Below are 26,128 nucleotides of genomic sequence, written 5' to 3'. Positions count from 1 at the left end.
CCACAATGTAGTCTTGGTTCTGGAATTCATCCAGTTGATTTTTCTGAATGGCCCACCCGCGCTTCGCATCATTACACGATTTCTGCCCTCCTAAACACAAAGTCCATGAATACATCCCTGAGGAAAGTAGTTTAGTCCCCTTTTAAGCGTTTGTTGGGTCAGATTTTCAGCATAAGGAAGAAAATATATATTTATTTTGTCGGAAACTCTAGAAACTGATTGCTGATCGTCCGCCATCTTGACGAAAGCTTATGGGACATGACAACCGTAACCAATAGGGCGTGGCTTTATAGGGAAAGTCAGAAGCATGCATAGCAGGGGTCTTTTGTGTATGCCAGGCCAAAGCTCCCCCTCCTAAATGGATGGACAGGCGGATAAAGGTTGTCCTTGGGTTCTGTTCCTCGATAGTGATGTAAGCCTTTTCTGTAAAAACTTTCAAGAAAGCTATTTGTATCCAACGTTCTCTCTCCCCGTCTCATCTTGCATTACATTATTTAAAGACCTACTGAAACCCACTACTACCCACCATGCAGTCTGATAGTTTATGTATCAATGATGTAATATTAACATTGCAACACATGCCAATACGGCCCTTTTAGTTTACTAAATTACAATTGAAAACGTGTAATGATGACGTGTACGCAAGACGTCACAGGTTTTAAGGAAATATGAGCGCTGCACACACACACACACAGCTAAAAGTCGTCTGCTTTAACCGCATAATTACACAGTATTTTGGAGATCTGTGTTGCTGAATCTTTTGCAATTTGTTCAATTAATATTGGAGAAGTCACAGTAGAAAGATGGAGTTGGGAAGCTTTAGTCTTTAGCCACACAAACACACGGTGATTCCTTGTTTAAAATTCCTGGAGGTGAAACTTTATTATGGATCAGAGCGTGGTCAAGCAAACATGAATCACAACGGAATGTCAACCAGCAGGTTTCGGTGAGAAAATTGTGGTAAAAAGTCGCTTCTTACCGGAGAAAAGCTGAGCTTGTGCCGTCCATAACTGCCTTCGACTCCCCTGAGACATTGGCGTCAAGACACCCGTGGACGTACACCTCCGACTATCAGGTACTATTTAACTCACTAAAACACTAGCAACACAATAGAAAGATAAGGGATTTCCCAGAATTATCCTAGTAAATGTCTCTAAAAACATCGGAATCCGTCCCAATGCAATCGCGTTTTTTTTTTTAAACTTTTTTTTTGTACCATTTTTTTTTTCTAGTCCGTCGCTATCAATATCCTCAAACACAAATCTTTCATCCTCGCTAAAATTAATGGGGAAGTTGTCGTTTTCTCGGTCTGAATAGCACTTTTTGTTGGAGGCTCCCATTAAAAACTATGTGAGGAGCCCCCACACTTGTGACGTCATCGTCTGCGACTTCCGGTAGAGGCAGGGCATTTCTCTTAACACCAAAAGTTGCGAACTTTATCGTGGATGTTCTCGACTAAATCCTTTCAGCAAAAATATGGCAATATCGCAAAATGATCAAGTATGACACATGCAATGGACCTGCTATCCCCGTTTAAATAAGAAAATCTCATTTCTGTAGGCCTTTAAATGCTTTAAAGCCAACCACAGCAGATTCACAGTACAACACAGCAGAATTGTGTGCAATTTTATTCAGTGTGGTTTAAATAAAAAAATATATACACTTGATTAATACTGTAACATTTTATTTAAGACATCTTCATAACAGCATGATTTGACATGTAGGATATTGCACAGATGGGCTACATGATAAGGAGCAGCTATTGTTGATTCAAGAACTCGAATCTGTGAGCACACAGTGCAGCATCGCACACGTCACAATGTTGCGGATACAGGCAGCTGTATTCTTCCGCCACGCGTGCTGCAACTATTGGAGGGGCGGCATAGCTCGGTTGGTAGAGTGGCCGTGCCAGCAACTTGAGGGTTGCGGGTTCGATTCCCGCTTGTGCCATCCTGGTTACTGCCGTTGTGTCCTTGGGCAAGACACTTTACCCACCTGCTCCCAGTGGCTCCCACACTGGTTTAAATGTAACTTAGATATTGGGTGTCACTATGTAAAGCGCTTTGAGTCACTTGAGAAAAGCGCTATATAAATATAATTCACTTCACTTATTGTGGTTCTTAAGTGATCGCTTGTTTACCGCCCATTTATCTGTGCACTACGGTATGTTACGTCAATGGTAACACACCATTGAAAACATTTAAATTGGTTGAAAAAAATAAAGACGCAATTTTAATATTAAAATCAATTCTATTCCGCCAAAATAATGTCATAACCCTGCAGTACCTGAAATGACACCCTTAGGGCCGTGGACCCCAGTTGACGACCACAGGTGTATAGTGTACTTTATATATAATGTCATGAAAACCAGGCACCTCAAAAGTGACAGTCTGAGGTCCTAATTTCTAAAAAAAAAATAAAGTGGAGACAGCCAGATTGCTGCGAAATGTACCTGTAGAGATAACAAGTCTGCTTGGAATATTTCTATGATTTTGGGCTTGTTCTGCAATCTTAAAGACTCGTACTGTTTTTAACGTCCAAACAAACTGAATACGTAGTGCTTTTTGAAAAAAGCCTAAAGCACTATTTGTTCACCAAATGGATTTATATGTGAGATAAGATAGAGCAGAACTAAAGACTAAAGATCTACCAAGATCCAAATGCCTCATGAGAAACCGAAAAAAATTGTGTAGACTGTGTTATTTATTTTGTGTGTGTGTGTGTGTGTGTGTGTGTGTGTGTGTGTGTGTGTGTGTGTGTGTGTGTGTATATGTCAGACCACAGAACACTTTGCATCAGTCCATCTTAGATGAACTCGGGCCCAGCGAAGCTGGCAGCGTTTCTGGGTGTTGTTGATAAATGGCTCTCGCTTTGCATAGTAGAGTTTTAAATTGCACTTACAGATGTAGCGACGAACTGTAGTTACTGACAGTGGTTTTCTAAAGTGTTCCTGAGACCACGTGGTCGGTTTTTCATGCAAAATTGTCAAAGATTTCAATGATAATAAATATGGAGTAAATATATATTTCTTTACACATATAGATTGCTCCATGTGACATTTCTTTTAAGGCAGTAGAGTTAAAAATATGTTTTAAAATCAATTTACACTTTGAAAATCTTTTTGACTATTGTGACTTTTTTGAATATATTGTTGCAAAATCAAAATAATGCATTATTCTTCATTTATTTTAAAAACACTTTGTAAACCAACCTTTTTAGAAACTTGTCATTGACCAACATGAAACTTTATTAAGTGTAAAGCAATCCTCTTTGTGCTCTCTAAAGGCTGCCAGACTGAAATGTGTGATTGGATAATGAATACTCGACTGAACAATGATTTACCCCCTCAGGGATGACAGATGTCTGACAATAGTGCCTATATAAAAGATATTGATTCCATGTTTTCTTGCTTGTATTGTAGGTCTTCTTCACTGGATTTAGACTCCTGCATCCATGAGCAAAGTATTCTAAGGTGCACTCAGTCACATGCGGGCAAGATTAACTTTTTTATCCACGCAACTCGGCCAAAGGACACAGTTATGTGTTACCGTGTCCGCTGGGAGCCTCTGGAAGACGAGCATACAGTGGAGCACGCCATGGTTTGCAATGGCTCTTACTGGTACGGAGGTGCAGAGTCCGCTATCCAGCACTGGCCCATCAGCATCCGGGGCGAGAAGCAGCCGCAACCTTATATCACCAGTGACATCTCCATCAATCGTAACGCTTTTGGAGGGATTCTGGAACGCTACTGGCTGTCGTCCAATGCGGTCGCAATCAAGATAAATGATTCGGTGCCGTTTCATTTGGGCTGGTCAGAAAAGGATAAGGCGCTTCACTTCCAGGCCCGCTACCAGGATTCTCCTTTTAAACCACTAGTGGGCCAGCAGACCTTAGCAGAACTCAGCTACACAGTGTGTGCAGGATCTGACGTTACCTCCATTCATAAATACATGGTGAGCATCGACGTTTAACACCACTTCTATTGGTTTAGGATAAACTGCAATCCTGTAAATTAATGGCCTCTTAAGGTATTGATCTGAAACCTTGAAAAAAAAACATTAATTTTAATGTTTAGATATACTTGCATCTGTGCTGGTTAAAGTGCTTTACAATTGCTTTAAAATCATCTTTTATGTCCTCTATTCTCCTCTAACACAATCTCATGATATGTAGTTTGGAATGGTAAATATGAAGTTCCATACAAGGACGTCTTTACAACCGGAAGTGAACCGATATGATGTAATTTAAACTAAAAGTTAAGCACACCGTTTTGCCTATTGAGATAGTATTGATAACCATGATCATTTTGGTCACAATAATAATATGAAATGTTCATATTTCTACATCCTTTTTGGAGATGCCTATGTCATTCAATCAAGCAAAAACTTTCTGGTTTAATAAAAGTAACATAAAATCAACATTTGACAGGAGTTTGCATACATTTCAGGCTTTACTATTAGTTTATCAAGCAAATTTGATTAAAGTAGTATACAGGAAAAGCTTTAAAATGTATGCTGAAATTGGACAAAAAGTATTTAGATTTGGTTTTGGCAAAATTTTATCAAACCCTGCAATCAGGATTGTTAGTTTTATCTTGTGTATCCATTTTGGTCAAGTATTTCTGGGGGTGAATTGGCATTTGAACATTTGAAACTAATAGACAAACTTAACTAACTTAAATAAGATTTTATTTCAACTCAGTTAAAAGAATCCAAAACAAATTTCCCCTGAGGTAACAACTGGAATTTAGTCCCTGCCTTCCTCCCATTAGCAAAAATCTACATCACATCCAAAATGTAATTATTAGTTTCTTTTCCTTTTTCTGCTCCAAAAGATAGATGGAAATCCGACCATAACTTTTAACGAAACGAGGTGAACAGTCTTGTCAGCCAGCCGCTCTCTTTGTCCCTGTGGTGCTTCTCGCACACACTCACACACACACACACACACACACACACACACACACACACACACACACACGCGCACACAGAAACGTAATCATAAGGTAACGTCCTCCAAATCAGGCCCAAAATCAATGTGATTTCAGAGTTATTTTGCAAACTAACCATCTGACAGATCAACGGCAACAATTACATACTCTAATCTCCTGGTGGAGGTACAGATAATCTAAGCAAAGTGACATCATTTGTCACACAAGTAATTAAAAAAAGTTAAATACACTAAAACAAGCTAGTTTGCAGCTAGCTAGCTTATCACGGAAGTTCTGAATATCAGGGGTGCAACGGATCAAAAAACTCACGGTTCCGATCGTTTCTCGGATCAGAGTCACAGATAATTCCTCAGATCAGCAAAAATAAAAAAAACAAGACAAATATAACAGAAGTTTTATCTTTTTGTTTATTAGTACTTAAAATATTAAATTAAAATATATAAAATCAACTTAAAGGGCACAAGGCATAATATCTTATTTTCAACATAATTAATGAAAAACAAAGTGCAACACAAAAAGGCATAAATCCTTTCTTTAAACTTGGACCAATGACATACTTGCCAACCTTGAGGCCTCCGATTTCGAGAGGTGGGGGGGGGGGAGTATAATTCACCAACTCGAGTATTTCATATATTTTTCATATAAATATATATCAATATATGTATGAAATACTTGACTTTCAGTGAATTTTAACTATATATATTTATTTTATTATATGTATAAATAAAAGAAATAGTTGAATTTCCGACAGCACCTATCGAATACACAGTAATAAAAACACAGTTCTACTAACTGTACTGTGCTTGCTGGTTACTATAAAAAAAACAACAACACTTACCTTTCACATTTTGAGTAACCTTTGTTCTGCCATTTGGGTACTGGGGAGTGATCTCCAAATCCGGGAACATATCCTTCACGGATTTGTTGTAGACATCCGCAAATGAGAACGGGATGTTGCTTCCAGGTATCAGCATAGCCATCTTTGTCTCAGCATAAGTTACACCATCGGGTCTCCATTTGCGAGGTGGCCCATAATACTGGGTTTTGAACTATGCTGCGCTGCAGACGCTTTGTGCTTCGCTGACCGTTAATGACTGAGTATATCCGTTCGTCCACGGATAAGTGTGTTCTACAAAAATTCTTGTTTCCATTCGTTTTGGAACTTGCAAGCGTATTCCTTCATTTTGCTCGTCGACGGTGTAATATATTGGGTTGGAGTCAATAACCAGGTAACGTGATGAAGTTACGTCTCTTTACTGTGGGCTTCAGAACAGACTCCCTAATGCATATGTTCCTTGACTGCACTTAAATCTAGAATATATTTATATTATTCATATATTATATATTATATGTATTATATTTATTATTATCATTGTTTATCGTAAGCGAACTGTGGTGCTGAATTTCCACCAGGTGTACATTCCATTCTATTCTATTCTATGTACAGTAGATGGCAGTATTGTCCTGTTTAAGACGGTCACAACATTGCTGAGTCAGGTCCGCATGGAGCTGGAGGGCGCGTGGCCTCCAGGTCCGCCTGAATTTCGGGAGATTTTGGGAAAAAATTTGTCCCGGGAGGTTTTCGGGAGAGGCGCTGAATTTCGAGAGTCTCCCGGAAAATCCGGGAGGGTTGGCAAAGTATGACCAATGACCATTAAAAAAACAACTTAAAGTGCAACACAAGAAGGCACATCATCTTCCTTGAAACATAGAAAGTGAAATAAAGCCTATGTTCACATCATCATAGAAGAATAAAAGAAAGAAAACAAAGCATTCCTGAGCTTATAATTTCAAATATTTTTTCAAAAAGACATGGATGTCGTCATTGTCTGTGGAGTGTGTGGACCTCTTTGCAGTCCCTATGTCCCCTGCTGTTGAGAACACACTGTCGGAAGGAACTGAAGAGCCTGGCACAGCAAGATAGTATCTTGCCATCTTGGCAATATGAGGGTCTTTACACTCTTTGCTTTTCCACCATGTCAGTTTAATGCCGCTTACTGCCAGCTAGGATGCCACCTCCTCTTTGATGATGTCAGCAGGAGTCTTACTGTCCATGTCTTTGCTGGCAAAGGTCTCTCCAAAAAGCTCTGCTATCGCCGACTACTTTCGTGGAGGAGATGTGTCCAAGTTTGCTCCTGTTTGCTGTGCAGCTTGACCCTGCATAAAAAAATTGTGTTTATTAATTAAACCTATTTATTTTCATGTTTCATAGACATTAAACATGTGGCAATAACATTTAATAAAGGCCATTATTACTGGAAAAACACATTTATTTAGATTTAAATTTATAATTTTTAGAGTCTTCAGAGTCTTCATAGTCTTCAGTGCCCTGACTACTCACAATCTCAGTGGTGAGGTCACAGTATGTTCTCTGGCCTAGAGCAGGGTCCATGTGAGACAGGCACTTGAAGTTGGGATCCAGGGCAGTAGATCTGTGAAGGTAGTCCTGTAGAGTAGGGGGTTAAGTGTATCTGGGATTTAGGTCCTCTCTAGTGGTAGTCTTGACATCTCAAGTGATGGTGCTTTCTTCCCCACTTGGAGCCATGGATTACAGAATCCTTGTTTTCAGTGGCGGGATCATTGACACATGGTGAAGTTTCAGTGCTCAGCATAGATGTAACAGTTTTGAGGGGTTTAAGCACCTGGAGGACCTCCTCTACTGCTCTCACATCATCATCAGCTAGAGTGATGATTTCTTTGACATTGTTCTTCAGGGTCTTGTCGGTCAATGCACAGTATATAGCTGCCCGATGCTCCAGATAACGCTCCAAAATATCATAAGTGGAGTTCCACCTTGTTAGGACATGTTGTATGAGCTTATGAGTTGGCAGCTTTAGCATTTCTTGCTTCGTCTTATGCACATGAGCAGCTTTTGTGCTTCGGTGGAAGTAGGAAACCACCCTCCTGATCCTCCCAAGGAGGTGGTCCATCCTATTGACTTGAGATTCCCTTCTGTGATGCCAAATTCATTACATGTGCAAAGCACCCTATCTGTGGTCCCAGTCCTGCCTCATTCACTTGCATTAATTTGATTTTTGGAATTATGTGTGGGATTATGTGGAAATTCAGCACCACAGTGCTGAATTGTACTTTCTGTTCTAATCTATTATCAGTTGTGCCTGCGATATTCGTACAGGGCCTCTTTATCTTCCATACCCCCACTGCTTGTGTCAGTACCTACGCAAGATGAGTGCCTCTGTGACTCTCGTAGAGGGGGCGTGTCTGCAGCACCGGACTTCTCATCTCCCAATCTGCTGTGATGAAGTGAGCGCTTATCGTCACAAAGCTCTCCGTTCCCCTGGACGTCCACCCGTCTGTCGTGAGCGCAACAGATGATGCTCAGGATAGTTCATCTACAACTTTTTTCTTCTCCTGCTCATAAAGATCTGGCACAATTTTATCGCTGAAGTGGGTATGCGACGGGATGTCGTTACGTGGCTCAAGTACTTTCAACATGTGTTTAAATCCCTCGGTTTGCACAACCAAACATGGCCTCATTTCTGCACCTATAAGCACACCGATAGCGTTTATGATGGCTTTAGCCCGGTCTGACTGTGCAACAAGGGGCTGCTTAAATGCCGCGGTGATGAGCAGTTGTTGAGCAGCCTTTGTTTTCACTCCTGTCAGTGACACACCGGGGTGATGTCGCTTCAAGTGCGTGGCCATGCTAGATGTGTTTCCACTGTCATATGGCTTTCTTGTGCCACAGTGCCTACACACAGTCACGGTTTTATCCACTAACCTCTTTACTTCATCATTGTATTTGACAAGGAAGCCAAAATGCTCCCAAACGGGGGATTTAAATGTCGTGGAGCGTTTAAGCTCCTCCGTTACTCCGCTCGCCATGACCATGCTGTGTGTGGACAGAACATGCACAAAACTTTTTTTTTTTCATAAATCAAACCGCGGATCACGTATTTGCCGATCCGACCAGATCACAGATCAATGTTGATCCGTTGCACCACTACTGTATATGTTAGGACCGGCTGGTGTCTTGTATAAGTTATTCTATAACGTGTGTAACGCAAAAATGTGTTTGTGTTTTGTCTCAGGTGCGTCGCTATTTCCCAAAGCCTGTCAAGGTTCCTTCTGCTGATGTTTTCAAACACCCTGTGTGGTCCACTTGGGCTCTGTACAATAAGTCTGTCACCCAGGAGAGGCTACTCCAGTACGCCTCCGACATCACCAAACATGGCTTCAACTGCTCCCACTTGGAGCTGGATGACTGTTACACCTCTGACTATGGGGAGTTTGACTTTGACCTGCAGAAATTCCCTAACGCCAGCGGTATGTTTGACCAGCTTCGACAGGACGGCTTTCGGGTGACGCTGTGGACGCACCCGTTTATCAACTACGACTCGGTCAACTTTGGAGTCGCCGTTGAGAACGAGCTATTTGTCCGCGAGCCAGACGGTGAGCTACCTGCCCTCGTTCGCTGGTGGAACGGAATCGGTGGAATATTGGACTTCACCAACCCAGAAGCACGTAACTGGTATTCCTTCCACCTGGCCAATCTCAAAGCCCAATATGGAGTAACGTCCTTTAAGTTCGACGCCGGGGAGACAAGTTATCTCCCCCGACAGTTTAGAACTTTAGTCCCACTGACAGACCCCTCCACTTTCACACGACGCTACACAGAGATGGCCATACCGTTTAGCGAGCATGCCGAGCTGAGGGTGGGGTACCAAAGTCAGAACATCTCCTGTTTCTACAGGATTATCGACAGGAACTCTGTGTGGGGTTACGAGCTCGGCCTCAAGTCCATCATCCCCACAGTTCTGACCATCAGCATGCTGGGGTACCAGTTTGTCCTGCCTGATATGATAGGTGGGAATGCCTCCCCGGACAAGATGGCAGGTATGGATCCAGGGTGTTTACACTACAATGTTTTTTCTTAGGAACTGATTGTCATAGCTGCACCATTTTTCAAAAGAAAGTGTATGTTTTGAAAGCTACATCTTTATCAATCCCACGTACAAAATGAAATGGTTATCTTTTGACAATAGGGATATGCTCATGCAAAAATGGCCAACCACTGTATGGTTTTTAGTTTGTGCTTATTGCACTTCTTTGGCGAAATGTGACTCATATTGCCCAAATGCATCTGGAATAGGTTCCAGCCCGCTCACGACACAGGGTAATAAGTGGTAGAAATTGGATGGATGGATGACCTTTTCCATTGCGCAGTACTTACTACAAGTGTGACCATGTCCCTTGAGCTCCATAACCAAGCTCATAACTCAAATCACTGTTATCTCAAAACAGCCACACCCATTGAAATGTATCAAAATCAATCTGTGCTTTTGGCCATCCCAAAACACCAACATTTTGATAGGTAACATGCCTTTTGAAACAACAAAAAATTACAATAGCATGTACAAGACAGTAATTTTATGAAATAATTTAAAGATTTTGGGTTGCAGTCTCCTACCGGCTGATTTCCCAAATAGTTTATGTTGCTGACGGTCATATTTGAGTCATGAAGCGGAGAGGTAAGAGCTGACAACAGCTGTGCCCATGCACCAAGGACAATTCCCAGTCCGCTGAGCCAAGAGACAGAATAGCATCAGCAGCCCCACACATCTCCTTTCAAACATGTATGGCTCCATACCATACGGCCGGTGTGATGCGTTTTGACGCGTGGCTGACTCACCAGGTCTGGCAACCATGGGACATGTTTTAATTGGACGTCCGCTCCTTTTGCTTTTCACTTTCAGTGTTCTGGTGGTTGGAGCGCAGGATTGTGTTGTGTGGACAAATACTATTTCAACCGGCGGTGAAAATGCTCGTAACTGAAATTATGCCTGCAAATTAAAGCATAAAAAAAGCAGACACACAGCTCGTATCTTAAAATATTCGCTGCAGTGGCCCACAGTCTCTTCTTGAATGTCTTCCAAAACATTGCAAGACATAAATAGGAATGCAATGATGATAGATTTCTAACGTACAATTCAAGTCTGGATGGTAATCACAGTTTATTGATCATCACAATTATTATCTATCCATTCATCCATCTTCTGCTTATCCAAGGTCGGTTTGCGGGGGAAGCTCCCTAAGCAGAGAAGTTTAGACATGCCACTTGGTCCGAGGCGTACCCACGTCAGCCGGTAGACATAGTCTTCCAATTGTGACCTGGTTCTTTCCCATGGCCTCTAACTGGTCAGACGTGCCCTAAACACCTTCCCAGGGAGGCATCCGAGGGGCATCCTGACCAGATGCCCGAACCACCTCATCTGGCTCCTCTCGATGTAGAGGAGCAGCAGCTTTGCTTTGACCTCCCGAATGACAGCATCTTACCCTCTCTCTAAGGTAGAGCCCCTGGCACCCGACGGAGGAAACTAATTTTGAACGCTTTACCCGTGATCTTGTCCTTTTAGTCTTAACCTAAAACTCATGACCGAAGGTGAGGATAGAAACATAGATCAACCGGTAAATTGAGAGCTTTGCCTTCTGATTTTTTTTTTTTTACCACAACTGATTTATACACTGATTGATACAGTGTCCGCATTACTGAAGACGCCGCAGCCTGTTGATCTCAAAATCCACTCTTCCCTTACTCTTAAACAAGACTCCGAGATACTTAAACTCTTTCACTTGGGGCAAGGTTTCTTCCCCAACCCGGAGATGGCACGCCACCCTTTTGCGGGTGGGAACCATGGACTCGGACTTAAAGGTGCTGATTCTCATCCCAGTTGCTTCATACTCAGCAGCAAACCGATCCAGTGAGAGCTGAAGATCCTGGCCAGATGAAGCCATCAGGACTACATCATCTTGCAAAAAGCAGAGACCCAATCCTGCAGCCACCAAACTGAATCCCCTCAATTCCCTGACTGCGCCCACAAATTCTGTACATAAAAGTTATGAACAGAATCTGTGACAAAGGGCAGCCCTGGCACCGAACACTGGTTCACTTACTGCCGGCAGTGCAGAGCAAGCTCTGACAGCGATCATTCTAGGAGCGGACCACCACAGTCAGACAGTCCTATACCCCATACACTCTGAGCACTCTCCACAGGACTTCCCAAGGGAGATGGTCGAATGCATTCTCCAAGTCCACAAATCACATGTAGACTGGTTGGACAAACTCATGAATCCTCAAAGACCTCGCCGAGAGTATAGAGCTGGTCCACAGTTCAACGACCAGGCCGAAAACCACACTGCTCTTCCTGAATCCGAGGTTAGACTATTAAGTGTAGCCTCCTCTCCAGTAAACCTTAATAGACCTTACCAGGAAGGCTGAGGAGTGTGATCCCACGATAGTAGGAACATTCCCTCCGGTTCCCCTTCTTGAGAGGAACCACATGCCCGGTCTGCCACCGAGGAGCTTTTTAACTACCTCAGCAACCTCAGCCCAAGAAATAGAAAAGTACCACAGATTCCCCTGGCATTGCTTCCTCATGTGTAAGTGAGATTGAGAAGGTCTTCGAAGTATTCCCTCTACCGATCTACAACATCCTGAGTCGAGGTCAGAAAGCACACCATCCCTACCATTCATGGTGTTGACCGCGCACTACTTACTCCTTTTGAGGCGGAGGATGGTAGTCCAGAATCAGTTCGAAGCCGTCCGGAATTCGTTATCCATGGCTTCCCCGAACTCCTCCTATGACGGAGTTTTTGCCTCCGTGACCACCGAAGCCGCGCCCCGCTTGGCCAGTAGGTACACGTCCGAGTCCCATGAGCCAAAAGGACCCGATAGGACTCTTTCTTTAGCCAACGGGTTCTGGGATTATCGGCACGACGGGCACCAACCACCTTGCGGCCATAGCTCCATTCGGCCGTCTCGACAATAGAGGTACAAAACACGGTCCACATAGACTCAATGTCCAGTGCCTCCCTCGTGAGATGTTCAAAGTTTTTCCAAAGGTGGAAATTGAAACTCTCTCTGACAGAGACTCTGCCAGACGTTCCTTGCAGACCCTCACAATGCGTTTGGGCCTGCAAGGTGGTGACTAGTAGAAAGCTCCGCCCATCTCTTCACCGAAGTGTCCAAAACATGAGACTGCAAATCTGATGACACTACAAAGCCGATCATCGAACTGCAGCCTAAGGTGCTAAATGCACATATGGACACACTTATGTTGGAACATGGTGTTTGTTATGGACAATATGGGACGAGCACAAAAGTCCAATAACAAAACACCACTCTGGCTCAGATTTGGGAGGCCGATCCTCCCAATCACGCCTCTCCAGGTTTCACTGTTGTTGTCAACATGAGCGTTGAAGTCACCTAATAGAACAAGGGAATCACCTGAGAGAACACTCTCCAGTACTCCCTGGAGGTAATCCAAAAAGGGTGGATACTCTGAGCTGCTGTTTGGTGCATAAGCACAAACAACAGTCAGGACCCGTCCCCCACTCGAAGGCAAAGCTACCCTCTTGTCTACATGGTAAAACCTCTCACTGCATGCAATTCCAGAGTGGAAGAGAGTCCAGCATTTTCCATTCTTGTTGCATTACTCTTTTAAAAACTGGAAAAAATACATAGGTTGTAATGTTCAAATTATATATTGCACATCTAATATGAGTATGTTCTTTTAAGGAGGTTTAAATGACGAGAACAAGCTGCCAGACCGAGAGCTGTACATCAGATGGTTGGAGCTGTCTGCCTTCATGCCTGCTATGCAGTTTTCTATACCACCCTGGGACTATGACCAGGAAGTGAGTATAACAAGCACTCACTGATGTTTTTGTTATATATTCACAACTTGTGATAATAATTGGAGGAGGCAGTTGAATTACAAATAGTACAAAACCCAAAACCAGTGAAGTTGGCACGTTGTGTAAATTGTAAATAAAAACAAAATATGATGATTTGCAAATTCTTTTCAACCTATATTCAATTGGATATACCGCAAAGACAAGATACTTAATGTTCGAACTGGTAAACTTTGTTATTTTTTGCAGAAATTAGGTCATTTTGGAATTTGATGCCTGCAACATGTTTCAAAAATGCTGGCACGTGCCAAAAAAGACTGAGAAAGTTGAGGAATACTAGTCAAACACTTATTTGGAACAGACTAATTGGGAATAGGTGGATACCATGATTGGGTATAAAAGCAGCTTCCATGAAATGCTCAGTCATTCACAAACAAGGATGGGGCAAGGGTCACCACTTTGTGAACAAATGCTTGAGCAAATTGTCCAACAGTTTAAGAACAACATAATTTCACCATCTACGGTCTGTAATATCATCAAAAGGTTCAGAAAATCTGGAGACATCACTGCATGCATGTAAGTGGCAATGCCTAAAACCAACATTGAATGCCCATGACCTTCGATCCCTCAGGCAGTACTAAAAACCGACATCAGTGTGTAACGGATATCACCATATGGGCTTAGGAACACTTCAGAAAAACAGTGTCAGTAAATACAATTCGTTGCTACATCTGTAAAGTGCAAGTTAAAACTCTACTATGTAAAACAAAAGCCATTCATCAACAACCCCCAAAAACGTCACTGGCTTCGCTGAGCTCATCTAAGATGGACTGATGCAAAGTGGAAAAGTGTTCTGTGGTCTGACGAGTCCGCATTTCAAATTGTTTTTGGAAACTGGACGTCGTGTCCTCCAGACCAAAGAGGAAAAGAACCATCCGAACTGTTATAGGCGCAAAGTTCAAAAGCCAGCATGTGTGATGGTATGGGGGTGTATCAGTGGCCAAAACATGGGTAACTTACACATATGTGAAGGCACCATTAATGCTGAAAGGTACATACAGGTTTTGGAGCAACAAATGTTGCCATCCAAGCAACGTATTTTTCATGGACGCCCCTGCTTATTTCAGCAAGACAATGCCAAGCCACATTTTGCATGTGTTACAACAGCGTGGCTTTGTAGTAAAAGTGTGCGGGTACTTGACTGGCCTGCCTGTAGTCCAGACCTGTCTGGCGCATTATGAAGCGTAAAATACGACAACGGAGACCCCGGACTGTTGAACAACTTAAGCTGTACATCAAGCAAGAATGGGAAATACTTCCACCTGAAATGGTTCAAAAATTGGTCTCCTCAGCCCCCAAATGTTTACTGAGTGTTGTAAAAAGAAAGGCCATGTAACAAAGTGGTAAAAATGCCCCTGTGCCAACTTTTTTGCAATGTGTTGCTGCCATTAAATTCTAAGTTAATGATTGTTTGCAAAAAAAATTAAGTTTCTCATTTCGAACAGTAAATATCTGGTCTTTGCAGTCTATTCAATTGAATATAAGTCGAAAAGGATTTCCGAATCATAGCATTCTGTTTTCATTTACTATTTGCACAATGTGCCAACTTCACTGGTTTTGGGTTATGGACATTTTTGCTAAACTTGCGTTGAATTATTTTTTCCTGACATACATCCTTTTGTCTGATTTTGATGCAATTCTAAGGTCTAAAGGCTTAAGTGGTGATTTTAGCCAATAAATATTTGTTTTCCTTCCTTGAGTTTGATATTATAAAAATGATCAATATATAAAATACAACATTAATGGACACTTTTAATAGTCAAAAAAATGAAGTAAATTCTAAAAAAAACACTTTTAATATTCGAACTTAGGGAAAACATCTATCATTTGAAATATTTTAGATAACTTGGATTTATATCGCGCTTTTCTAAACATTCAAAGCGCTCACAGAGAAGTGGGACTCAACATTCATTCACACCTGGTGGTGGTAAGCTACATCAGTAACCACAGCTGCCCTGGAGTAGACTGACAGAAGCGTGGCTGCCAGTTTGCGCCTACGGCCCCTCCGACCACCACCCATCATTCATTCACCAGTGTGAGCGGCACCCAAGGACACAACGGCAGCGATTTTTTTTAGATGTCAATAGGTGGGAAGCGAACCTGCAACCCTCAGGTTTCTGGCCGGCCGCTCTACCCACTACACGATGCCGTCGCATAAACAGCCACATCTCAATAAATTTAAATATTTTTAAAGATCAATTACATTATTTCTGTAGTTCAAATCAAAATGTGAAACACCTCATTTCTATAGATTCACTATACACAGAGAAGATGTATGTTCTAAAATCAATGATTATAGTTCATAGTTAATAAGAATATAGAAATGAAAAGGATATGATGAGATTTTAAAAAGGGTCTGAAATTTTAATTTTGTCAACAACCGTTCACTTAAAAAAAAAAAATACTTCCTATATATACATTATATATATATACGTATATATATATATATATATATATATATATATGTATATGTATGTGTGTGTGTGTGTATATATACTTGTATATGTATGTATATATATATACATGTGTATATATATGTGTGTGTATATATATACTTGTATATGTATGTATATATGTATGTATATATATATATATATATATATATATGTATATGTATGTATATATGTATGTATATATATATATATATATACATGTGTGTATATATATATACATATATACATACATATACAAGTATATATAAATATATATATATATATACATATATGTATATATGGGAAGTATTTTTTTTGTTGTGTGTGTATATATGTATATAAGTGTGTATATAAGTATGTGTATATATGTGTACATATGTATGTACATGTGTATATATATATGCTTACAGTCAAGAAAATAAGTATTTGAACGCCCTGCTATTTTGCAAGTTCTCCCACTTAGAAATCATGGAGGGGTCTGAAATTTTCACGGTAGGTGCATGTCTACTGTATGAGAGATAACCTAAAAAGAAAAATCCACAAATCACAATGTATGATTTTTTAACAATTTATTCTTGTGATACAGCTGAAAATAAGTATTTGAACACCTGTCTATCAGCTCGAATTCTGACCCTCAAAGACCTGTTAGTCCGCCTTTAAAAGTCCTCCTCCACTCCACTGAATTATCCTGAATCAGATGCACATGTGTGAGGTCGTTAGCTGCATAAAGACACCTGTCCACCCCATACAATCAGTAAGACTCAACCATTCAGCATGGCTAAGAGCAAAGAGCTGTCCAAAGACACCAGAGACAAAATTGTACAACTCCACAAGGATGGAAAGGGCTACGAAGAAATTGCCAAGCAGCTTGGTGAAAAAAGGTCCACAGTTGGAGCAATCATTAGAAAATGGAAGAAGCTAAACATGACGGTCAATCTCAATTGGAGTGGAGCCCCATGCAAGATATCACCTCGTGGGATCTCAATGATGCTAAGAAAGGTGAGGAATTAGCCCAGCACTACACGGCAGGACTTGGTCAATGACTTGAAAAGAGCTGGGACCACTGTTTCCATGGTCACTGTTGGTAATACACTAAGACGTCATGGTTTGAAATCATGCATGGCACGGAAGGTTCCCCTGCTTAAACCAGCACATCTTAAGGCCCGTCTTAAGTTTGCCAATGACCATTTGGATCATCCAGAGGAGTCATGGGAGAAAGTTTTGTGGACAGATGAGACCAAAATTGACCTTTTTGGTCATAATTCCACTATGGGTATCCATTTTTCTACCGCTTGTTCCTTTTTGGGGTCGTGGGTGGTCGCTGAGATATAAGTGTGTGTATCTAACTATATATATATATATATATATATATATATATATATATATATACATAATTTTTTTTTCTTTTTTTCTTTCAAACTCATTTTTTGTAACTTTAAATATTACTAATAGTAAGGGACAAACTGCTCAGTCAGCATTATTACCACTGATGAGTTCTTCATGAAAAACGGCATTAGAAGTCAAACACACATTAAACAGCTGATTAGCAACATTTTAAAGCACATGATGAAGGTTGCCTACAGAGGACATCTAATAATAACATTCAAACAGTCAGATCATGTTGTAGTTTGTTGTCCTTACAATGCTGGTTGAGTAAAAGATAAATGTATTTTGTTTGATGTCATTGTCATTATGTTTATGTGCAGGTGGTGGAGATAGCACTAAAGTTCACAAAACTCCATGAGACTCTTGTGGCCCCGAGAGTCCTGGAGCTGGCCAGCGAGGTCCTCAAGACTGGAGATCCCATAATACGGCCCCTGTGGTGGATCGCCAATGACGACGAGGTGGCTTACAAGATCGACTCCCAGTTTCTGATTGGAGACGACCTGATGGTAGCTCCCGTGCTGGAGCCAGGCAAGCAGGAGAGGGACATCTACTTGCCTGCGGGAAGGTGGAGAAGCTACAAGGGTGAACATTTTGTTAAGGGCCCCACGTTCCTCACAGACTACCCTGTGGACCTTGATGAGGTAGCCTATTTCATTTGGGTTCATTGAACTCCTCCAGGCCTTAAGCTGAGCCTCTCCATGATGTTTGCACTGGTGCTTTGTGATGAATCGCACACATGCCAAATAGCAGCAGCAGTTTTATTTCCAGGGAACGCGACCACTTGGCTTTTGCTGAGAGTTAATGATGGTGAACACCCTATACCTACGACCTCTATTTCTACAGATATTGATTACTTAAGTTTTAACCTTTTCTTTTAGTATCACGCTTACATGTCCTTAGTTGTACACTTCCTGTCGACATCTGATTTAATTTGTGGGTTACATTTTAAAAGTACATGCTTCTTATTGGCTGGCAATCTGTCCAGGGTGTAGTCCGCCTTTTGCTGAAAGTCAGCTGTGATAGGCTCCTGCTACCCGAGACCATGAACAGGAAAAGGGGTAGAAAATGAGTAGATGTGTTAAAGTACAGCATCTACATATTTGTTAAAGGCCTACTGAAATGAGATTTTCTTATTTAAACGGGGGTAGCAGGTCCATTCTGTGTGTCATACTTGATTATTTTGCGATATTGCCATATTTTTGCTGAAAAGATTTAGTAGAGAACATCCACAATAAAATTTGCAACTTTTGGTGCTGATAAAAAAGCCCTGCCTGTACCGGAAGTCGCAGACGATGACGTCACAAGGGTGAGGGCTCCTCACGTCCTCACATTGTTTATAATGGGAGCCTTCAGCAGCAATAGCTATTCGGACCGAGAAAACGACAATTTCCCCATTAATTTGAGCGAGGAAAGATTTGTGGATGATGATATTGATAACGAAGGACTACAAAAAAAAAAATTAAATAGAAAATAAAGTTTAAAAAAAAAAGGCGATTGCATTGGGACAGACTCAAATGTTTTTAGACACAATTACTAGGATAATTCTGGAAAATCCCTTATCTTTCTATTGTGTTGCTAGTGTTTTAGTGAGATTAAATAGTACCTGATAGTCGGAGGGGTGTGTCCACGGGTGTCTTGAGGCCAGTCTCTGAGGGAAGTCGACGTCAGGTGCATGGAAGGCGCAAGCTCAGCTGATCTCCGGTGAGAGGCGACTTTTTACCACTATTTTCTCACCGAAACCTGCCGGTTGACAAGTGGTCGGGAACCATGTTCGCTTGACCGCTCTGATCCATAGTAAAGCTTCACCTCCGGGAATTTTAAACAAGGAATCACCGTGTATTTGTGTGGCTAAAGGCCAGAGCTTCCCAACTCCATCTTTCTACTTTGACTTCTCCATTATTAATTGAACACATTGCAAAAGATTCAGCAACACAGATGTCCAGAATACTGTGTAATTATGCGATGAAAAGAGACGACTTTTAGCCGCAAATGGTGCTGCGCTAATATTTCCTGACAGTCAGTGACGTCACGCGCACGCTTCAGCATTCCGCGATGTTTTCAACAAGAAACTCTGCGGGAAATTTAAAACTGCAATTTAGTAAACTAAACCGGCCGTATTGGCATGTGTTGCAATGTTAATATTTCATCATTGATGTATAAACTATCAGACTGTGGTCGGTAGTAGTGGGTTTCAGTAGGCCTTTAAATGTTTATGCTATTGCATAGGGTGGATTTAAAAGGTTGGTGAAGAGAAACTCCTATATCATGCCGTTTGTGTCTTTTTTGCCACTTTTGTAGCCTTGCCAACTAAGATAAAGAATGTTAAGCAGGTGTACTGATGAAAGACGGACATCAAATGTTTGATAAAGTAAACGCACATGCCCAAATGCCTTTTCTTCAACATCAGCACTTGTCTTTTTATTTTCAAGGTTCAATGTTCCACTATTTTCAACAGTTTTGAACTATGTCTTAGATGAGCCACAGTAAGTGTGTTGGACAAAATGTAGCCTTAATGCTTGAATTTCAACAAATGGGAACATGCCATTTTCGTGTTTCGGTAACTTAAATGCTAATGAGCTTTGTTTGTCCAAGAAGTGGTATTGTGTGAAAGAAAGTCTAAAAATTAAAACACGCAGCTCTGTGTCTGTAGCTGACTATATAAACAGATAGTTGGCAAAGTTCCAGGCTTTATTTTAAGATGCGCAGTGAAGCCTGCACTTGAAGCCAAGACCATCGAGCTCAGAGCGTGTCAATGGTGTTCCCTTCATGACATCACAAAAAGCTGAGTTTAATAGAGTTGGTGCTCATGAACAGACTTCAGGATCTTTTACATTATAAGGGACCTAAGGTGCCAATTTGTTGGGGTCAGGGGTTGCAGTAGTACTTCCTTTAGGTGGGGCCAAGTCATACATATTGACAAAAATTAGGAAGGACTATGACCAACCCGAATTGATTAAATACTTTGACTTCCCGTTTCCATGCTGGTGCCAAATTGAGCGAATTAATTCTGCATGAAGAACCTCTCCCATAGGATGGTTGGAGCTTAACTTCCTGTTGTTGGCATTGTGTGCTCTAGAAGTTGAAAATAAATCAGCAGCACCTCTGCTGGTGGCAGCCAGTAATGCACTACAGTTCGCCTCAATATATTGTATTCGAACGTGCTGCAATATACTTGAAATGCCTTTTCTTCTAAGGAATTGGGATTTGAAATGCTCCATTTTTTAAGAAGGTTGTCCTTTTTTCCTTTTATCTGTTTCTGTGGAACTGTTGGTGTTTGTTGCAATGCTTTAAATTAAAACAGCTGTTTTTTTATGAAATGTATAAAGTCATGCCTTACATCCCGTTTGTCAAATATTCACAGGTAAAAAAAAAAACATTTTTCTTAATCATTTGCGGTTGTGACTTTGTTCATGAGGCTCCAAAAGAACTTTGAATACAAATAAGGACACGATAATTGAGAAAACGGTGTGGCGTGGCATCATTGTACAGTAGTGAAGTGAATTATATTTATATAGCGCTTTTCTCTAGTGACTCAAAGCGCTTTACATAGTGAAACCCAATATCTAAGTTACATTTAAACCAGTGTGGGTGGCACTGGGAGCACGTGGGCAAAGTGTCTTGCCCAAGGACACAACAGCAGTGATTAGGATGGCGGAAGCGGGAATCAAACCTGCAACCCTCAATTTGCTGGCACGGCCACTACCAACTGAGCTATACCGCCCCACAGTATGAGTGGAGGTACCTTTTTTGCCACGATAATTACTAAAATTGCGGAAAGAAAACATTTTTGCAATGATTTGGGTTATGGTCTTAGTTTATTTTGAACATGCTTACAGTTACAATGTGGTTCATCTATTTTAGGAAAACCTCTTCTCCGTCTTATATAGTACATTAGTTCAGTTCCTGCACTCAATTATCTATTTTTATCTATTATTTGAATCACAATTGATCACATTGTGTCCATAACTATATAATTATATCTCACCTACCAACAGTTTAAAAACTAGTCAAATTATATGAAACCATGTGTTAGTCACAAAGATAATCAACACCCAGGTAAGTCTGATTACAAAATGAAATACTATATCAAATATACTGCAAAAGAAGAAACTCAAAAACTATGCAAAATAAATGTACAGGCAATAAAAGCATTGCTAAAATTAATATTTCTTAAACTGAATTTATAATCAAATTAAATGCAAATGGAAATACAGCTTCACCACTTAAATCATAATTTTTGCCCTTCAGAAACTTTTTTATTACTTTAGGTACTTCTTCTGTTTGAGATTGTCATTAGTGCCACAAGTGGTGGAAAATTGTATTACAGCTCAGTACCGCTGCGACCCATTCGGACCACGGCTGAAAATCTGATATTTTTTGGCAGCCCAACAATAGTTTTGAAACACTGCCTTGGATGGGACTGGAAAAATTGTTTGCTTTACAGCATGGGTGTCAAACTCTGGCCCGTGGGCCAGATTTATTTGACCCTTTAGGCAATATCAAATGAACATTAGAACTGGCCCGCCGGTAACACCACATTCGCCGCTAATACTCATACTTGCCAACCTTCCCGATTTTCCCGGGAGACTCCCGAAGTTTAGTGCCCTTCCCGAAAATCTCCCTGGGCAACCATTCTCCCGATTTCCACCCGGACGACAATATTGGGAGCGTGCCTTAAAGGCACTGCCTTTAGCGTCCTCTACAACATGTCACGTCCTCTTTTCCTCCATCTAAACAGCGTGTTGGCCAAGTCACATAACATATGCGGCTATCACACACACATATGCGAATGCCATGCATACTTGGTCAACAGCCATACAGGTCACACTGAGGGTGGCCATATAAACAACTTTAACATTGTTACAAATATGCGCCACACTGTGAACCCACACCAAACAAGAATGAAAAAACACATTTTGGGAGAACAACCGCACAGTAACACAACATAAACACAACAGAACAAATACCCAGAACCCCTTGCAGCACTAACTCTTCCAGAACGCTACAATATACACCCCCGCTACCACCAAACCCCGCCCACCTCTTTTTTATTTTATTTTCAAATTTGTTAGCCTTTGGAAAAAGTTAATGTTGATATTTACCTCAGAAGGCTGCAAATAGAAAAGAGGCATTATTTTTTTTAATTACATTTTATTTAATATACAACTGATGTTTTTTCGTTTGTTTTTTGAAAGTTGATTTTGCACTATTATGTTATATAAGCTCTGCTTGTTCCATGGGAGGAAGCCGGAGTCCCCGGAGGGAACCTACGCAGTCACGGGGAGAACATGCAAACTCCACACAGAAAGATCCCGAGCCCGGGATTGAACCCAGGATTACTCAGGACCTTCGTATTGTGAGGCAGATGCACTAACCCTACTTCCACCGTGCTGCCCTATTCAAGCCTTGCTTGTTCAATATTCATTGCAAAACTTGTTTAGGTCCCTATTAAAAGGTTCATTTGTTCAACCTTGGCCCGCGGCTTTGTTCAGTTTTAAATTCTGGCCCACTCTGTATTTGAGTTTGACACCCCTGCTTTACAGGTATGCGCATGTTTGTTTATTAAACATGATTTTTAAACAGCTCAACACCAAATGGACACAAACACACTTCCTGACAATAAAAAAAAAATACCTGCAGTGCGCTGGTGTCGTGTCAGATATGTCCCTGACATAATTTGTATCTCCTACTGCTGGAACACTTGCATTCAGAGGGGTTGTGTCTCACTTGCGTGTTTACAGTAGATACTAGTTTAGTGCATCATTAACACAAAATGTGGATTGTCATGATCTCGCCTTGATTTAAAGAAAATTGGCAATGTAATGTTTTATATACCTGTGATCAATAAATGCTTCTGATATTCTGTACACTATGTGTTGTATAAGTTTTATTATATTTATATCGCTGCATGACACAGTCTTAGTCTTCTCTATTTTGTAATAAGCTGTAATATTGCTAGGCAACCAGCCTGCTAAAGACTAATTGAAGACTCAACCAGAACATGCTAGAGGGGAATATACATTATTATTTTTATACACTATTATTATTTTAGCCTGCCAGAATATGCGCCTACCTCTATAATCTTCAATTATCTCCATAACAAAATAAGGGTTGTAACATCTAATTTAAAAAAAATTTCAACTTTACCAATGTTGTTTATTCAAAGATTAAACCAATTTGGTTCTGGTATTGATCGCTGATCTTGTCACGCACGCAGATGATATAATTATAATGGGGGATTTCAATATTCATATGAATGCCCTGTCAGACCCTCTGTGCGTGGCGCTCCAGACTATAATTTATAGCTGTGGTCTTAAACAAATGAACCCACACCACACTTAATGCTGTCACAACTACAACTCTTGCTGGCATACTGCCTTCGGTAATGGCAACTATGTGGGCTCCACTGATAACCTAAGATAAAAAGGCTCCTAAAAGGCGTACACCTTGTTCACGGAAGCAACCAGAGCTCTCTAACTATCACGTAGAAAGCTGGAACATAAATGGTGTGAGACTAAACTTGAGGTTTTCCATCAAGCAAGAAGTGATAGTTTAATAACTTATAAACACGCGCTTACCTTAGCTAAAACCGATTACTACTTCAATCTCATCCACCTCAGTAAAAACTTGAAATATTAGAAAGGAGATTAAAGATAACGCGTCCTAGCTGTAACTGGGTTTTATTAACGCAAATAGGAATGTATGTAAGAAAGATATTGTTCTCCAAAATAATCTCTCTTTTTGAATAAATAATAATAGAAAATTTGTGCGACTTGTAAATGTGACAAAATAAACTACATGTTTACTTGACCCACCTCCTGGAAAACGTATTGTGGAGAGACGGAGCCGACGGCGGGATAGGACAAACAGCGGTCCTACCCGAGATGGCGGCCAGGAGGCGGAGCATGCAGTGGAACAGAGAGGCGGGGCGCACTTGGAGCGACGCCACAGCAATCCGAGTCAGGTGCGTAAACGACACACCTGCTCTCAATCGCTGCATCTTCTGCTGCAGAATAAAAGGGGCGAAGGAGGAGCGATCGTGGCAGAAGAAGTACTGGAGACAACCGGACGGAAGACGAGACCAGCGAGCAAAGAAGCGAGAGCCACGGAGCGACGAAGACCAGCACAGGCAGGAAGACGCGGACGACTGAAAAGGAGACCAGCGTGAGCATCGAAGGAGGAGCTAAAAGAGCGAAATAATAAAGAGTTAAACCTGTGCCCTCCATCAATGGTCCACGCAAACCACACGATGGCGGAAAGAGGCCGTTCACACGTAATATTAAGACCCATCAATTTATCCATTTTGTACCACTTGTCCCTCTCGGGGTCGCAGGGGTTGCTGGGTCTGAGCTGCATTCGGGCGCAAGGCGGGGTACACCCTGGATAAGTCGCCACCTCATCGCAGGGCCAACACAGATAGACAGACATCATTCACACACTAGGGCCAAATTAGTGTTGCCAATCAACCTATCCCCAGGTGCATGTCTTTGGAGGTGGGAGGAAGCCGAAGTACCCGGAGGGAACCCACGCAGTCAAGGGGAGAACATGCAAACTCCACACATAAAGACCCTGAGCCCGGGGATCGAACCCACGACCATCGTATTGTGAGGCACAGGCACTAAAATCTGTGCCACCTCTGCCAATATTAGGACTCATCCATCCATTTTCTACCGCTTATTCCCTTTTGGGGTCGCGGGGGGCGCTGGCGCCTATCCCAGCTACAATCAGGCGGAAGGCGGGGTAAACCCTGGACAAGTCGCCACCTCATCGCAGGGCCAACACAGATAGACAGACATCATTCACACACTAGGTTCCAAATTAGTGTTGCCAATCAACCTATCCCCAGGTGCATGTCTTTGGAGGTGGGAGGAAGCCGAAGTACCCGGAGGGAACCCACGCAGTCAAGGGGAGAACATGCAAACTCCACATATAAAGACCCCGAGCCCGGGGATCCAACCCAGGACCATCGTATTGTGAGGCACAGGCACTAAAATCTGTGCCACCTCTTAACAATATTAGGACCATCAGTGTTAAATGTTATTAACTTACCACTCCTCTGCTCAAAAGACCTAACTTCGATCCCGACCTCATGGTAAACTACCGGCCGGTGTCTCACCTTCCCTTTATCTCGAAAATCCTCAAAAAATGTGTTCCACAGCAGTTAAATTAACACTTAGCGTCTAACAATCTCCGTGAACCCTTTCAATTCGGTTTCAGCGCAAATCACTCTACGGAGACAGCCCAAGCAAAAATGATCTATTGCTAACGATGGATTCTGATGGGTCATCGATGTTGCTGCTTCTTGATCTTAGCGCTGCTTTCGATACCGTCAATCATAGCATTCTATTAGAACGTATCAAACATGTATTGATATTCCAGACTTAGCCTTTTTTTGATTTAACTCTTATCTTACTGACAGGATGCAGTGCTTCTCCCATAACAATGTGACCTCGGAGGATGTTAAGGTAACGTGTGGAGTTCCGCAGGGTTTTGGTTCTTGGCCCTGCACTCTTCAGCATCTACATGATGCCCCTAAACTCAAACCATTACCATAACTATGTTCATGTTTCTGACTCCAACGGTCAATCTAAATGTTATTTTCAAAAGCAATGTTCTCTTTTTGCAGGAAACCATTTATGTTGTT

General features: G+C 41.6%; 1 protein-coding gene across 3 annotated transcripts in view; it reads left to right on the top strand.

Annotated features, from left to right (window-relative positions):
• The window catches only part of LOC133551615 (myogenesis-regulating glycosidase-like), a 40,476-nt gene extending 17,125 nt beyond the window's left edge, over positions 1-23,351 (top strand). For all 3 annotated transcript variants that reach the window (XM_061898540.1, XM_061898558.1, XM_061898551.1), the window contains exons 3-6: positions 3,422-3,953; positions 9,004-9,808; positions 13,491-13,609; positions 17,805-23,351. In XM_061898540.1, coding sequence (XP_061754524.1) covers positions 3,422-3,953; positions 9,004-9,808; positions 13,491-13,609; positions 17,805-18,152 — 1,804 coding nt within the window. In that variant the 3' untranslated portion in view covers positions 18,153-23,351. The remainder of the gene's footprint in view (positions 1-3,421; positions 3,954-9,003; positions 9,809-13,490; positions 13,610-17,804) is intronic.
• The last annotated feature ends 2,777 nt before the right edge of the window (positions 23,352-26,128 follow it).

The sequence above is a fragment of the Nerophis ophidion genome, linkage group LG01 (assembly GCF_033978795.1).
Source record: "Nerophis ophidion isolate RoL-2023_Sa linkage group LG01, RoL_Noph_v1.0, whole genome shotgun sequence".
In the NCBI taxonomy this organism is placed as follows: domain Eukaryota; kingdom Metazoa; phylum Chordata; class Actinopteri; order Syngnathiformes; family Syngnathidae; genus Nerophis; species Nerophis ophidion.
Note: the sequence above shows the minus strand (reverse complement) of the source record. Positions and strands in the feature narration are given on the sequence as shown.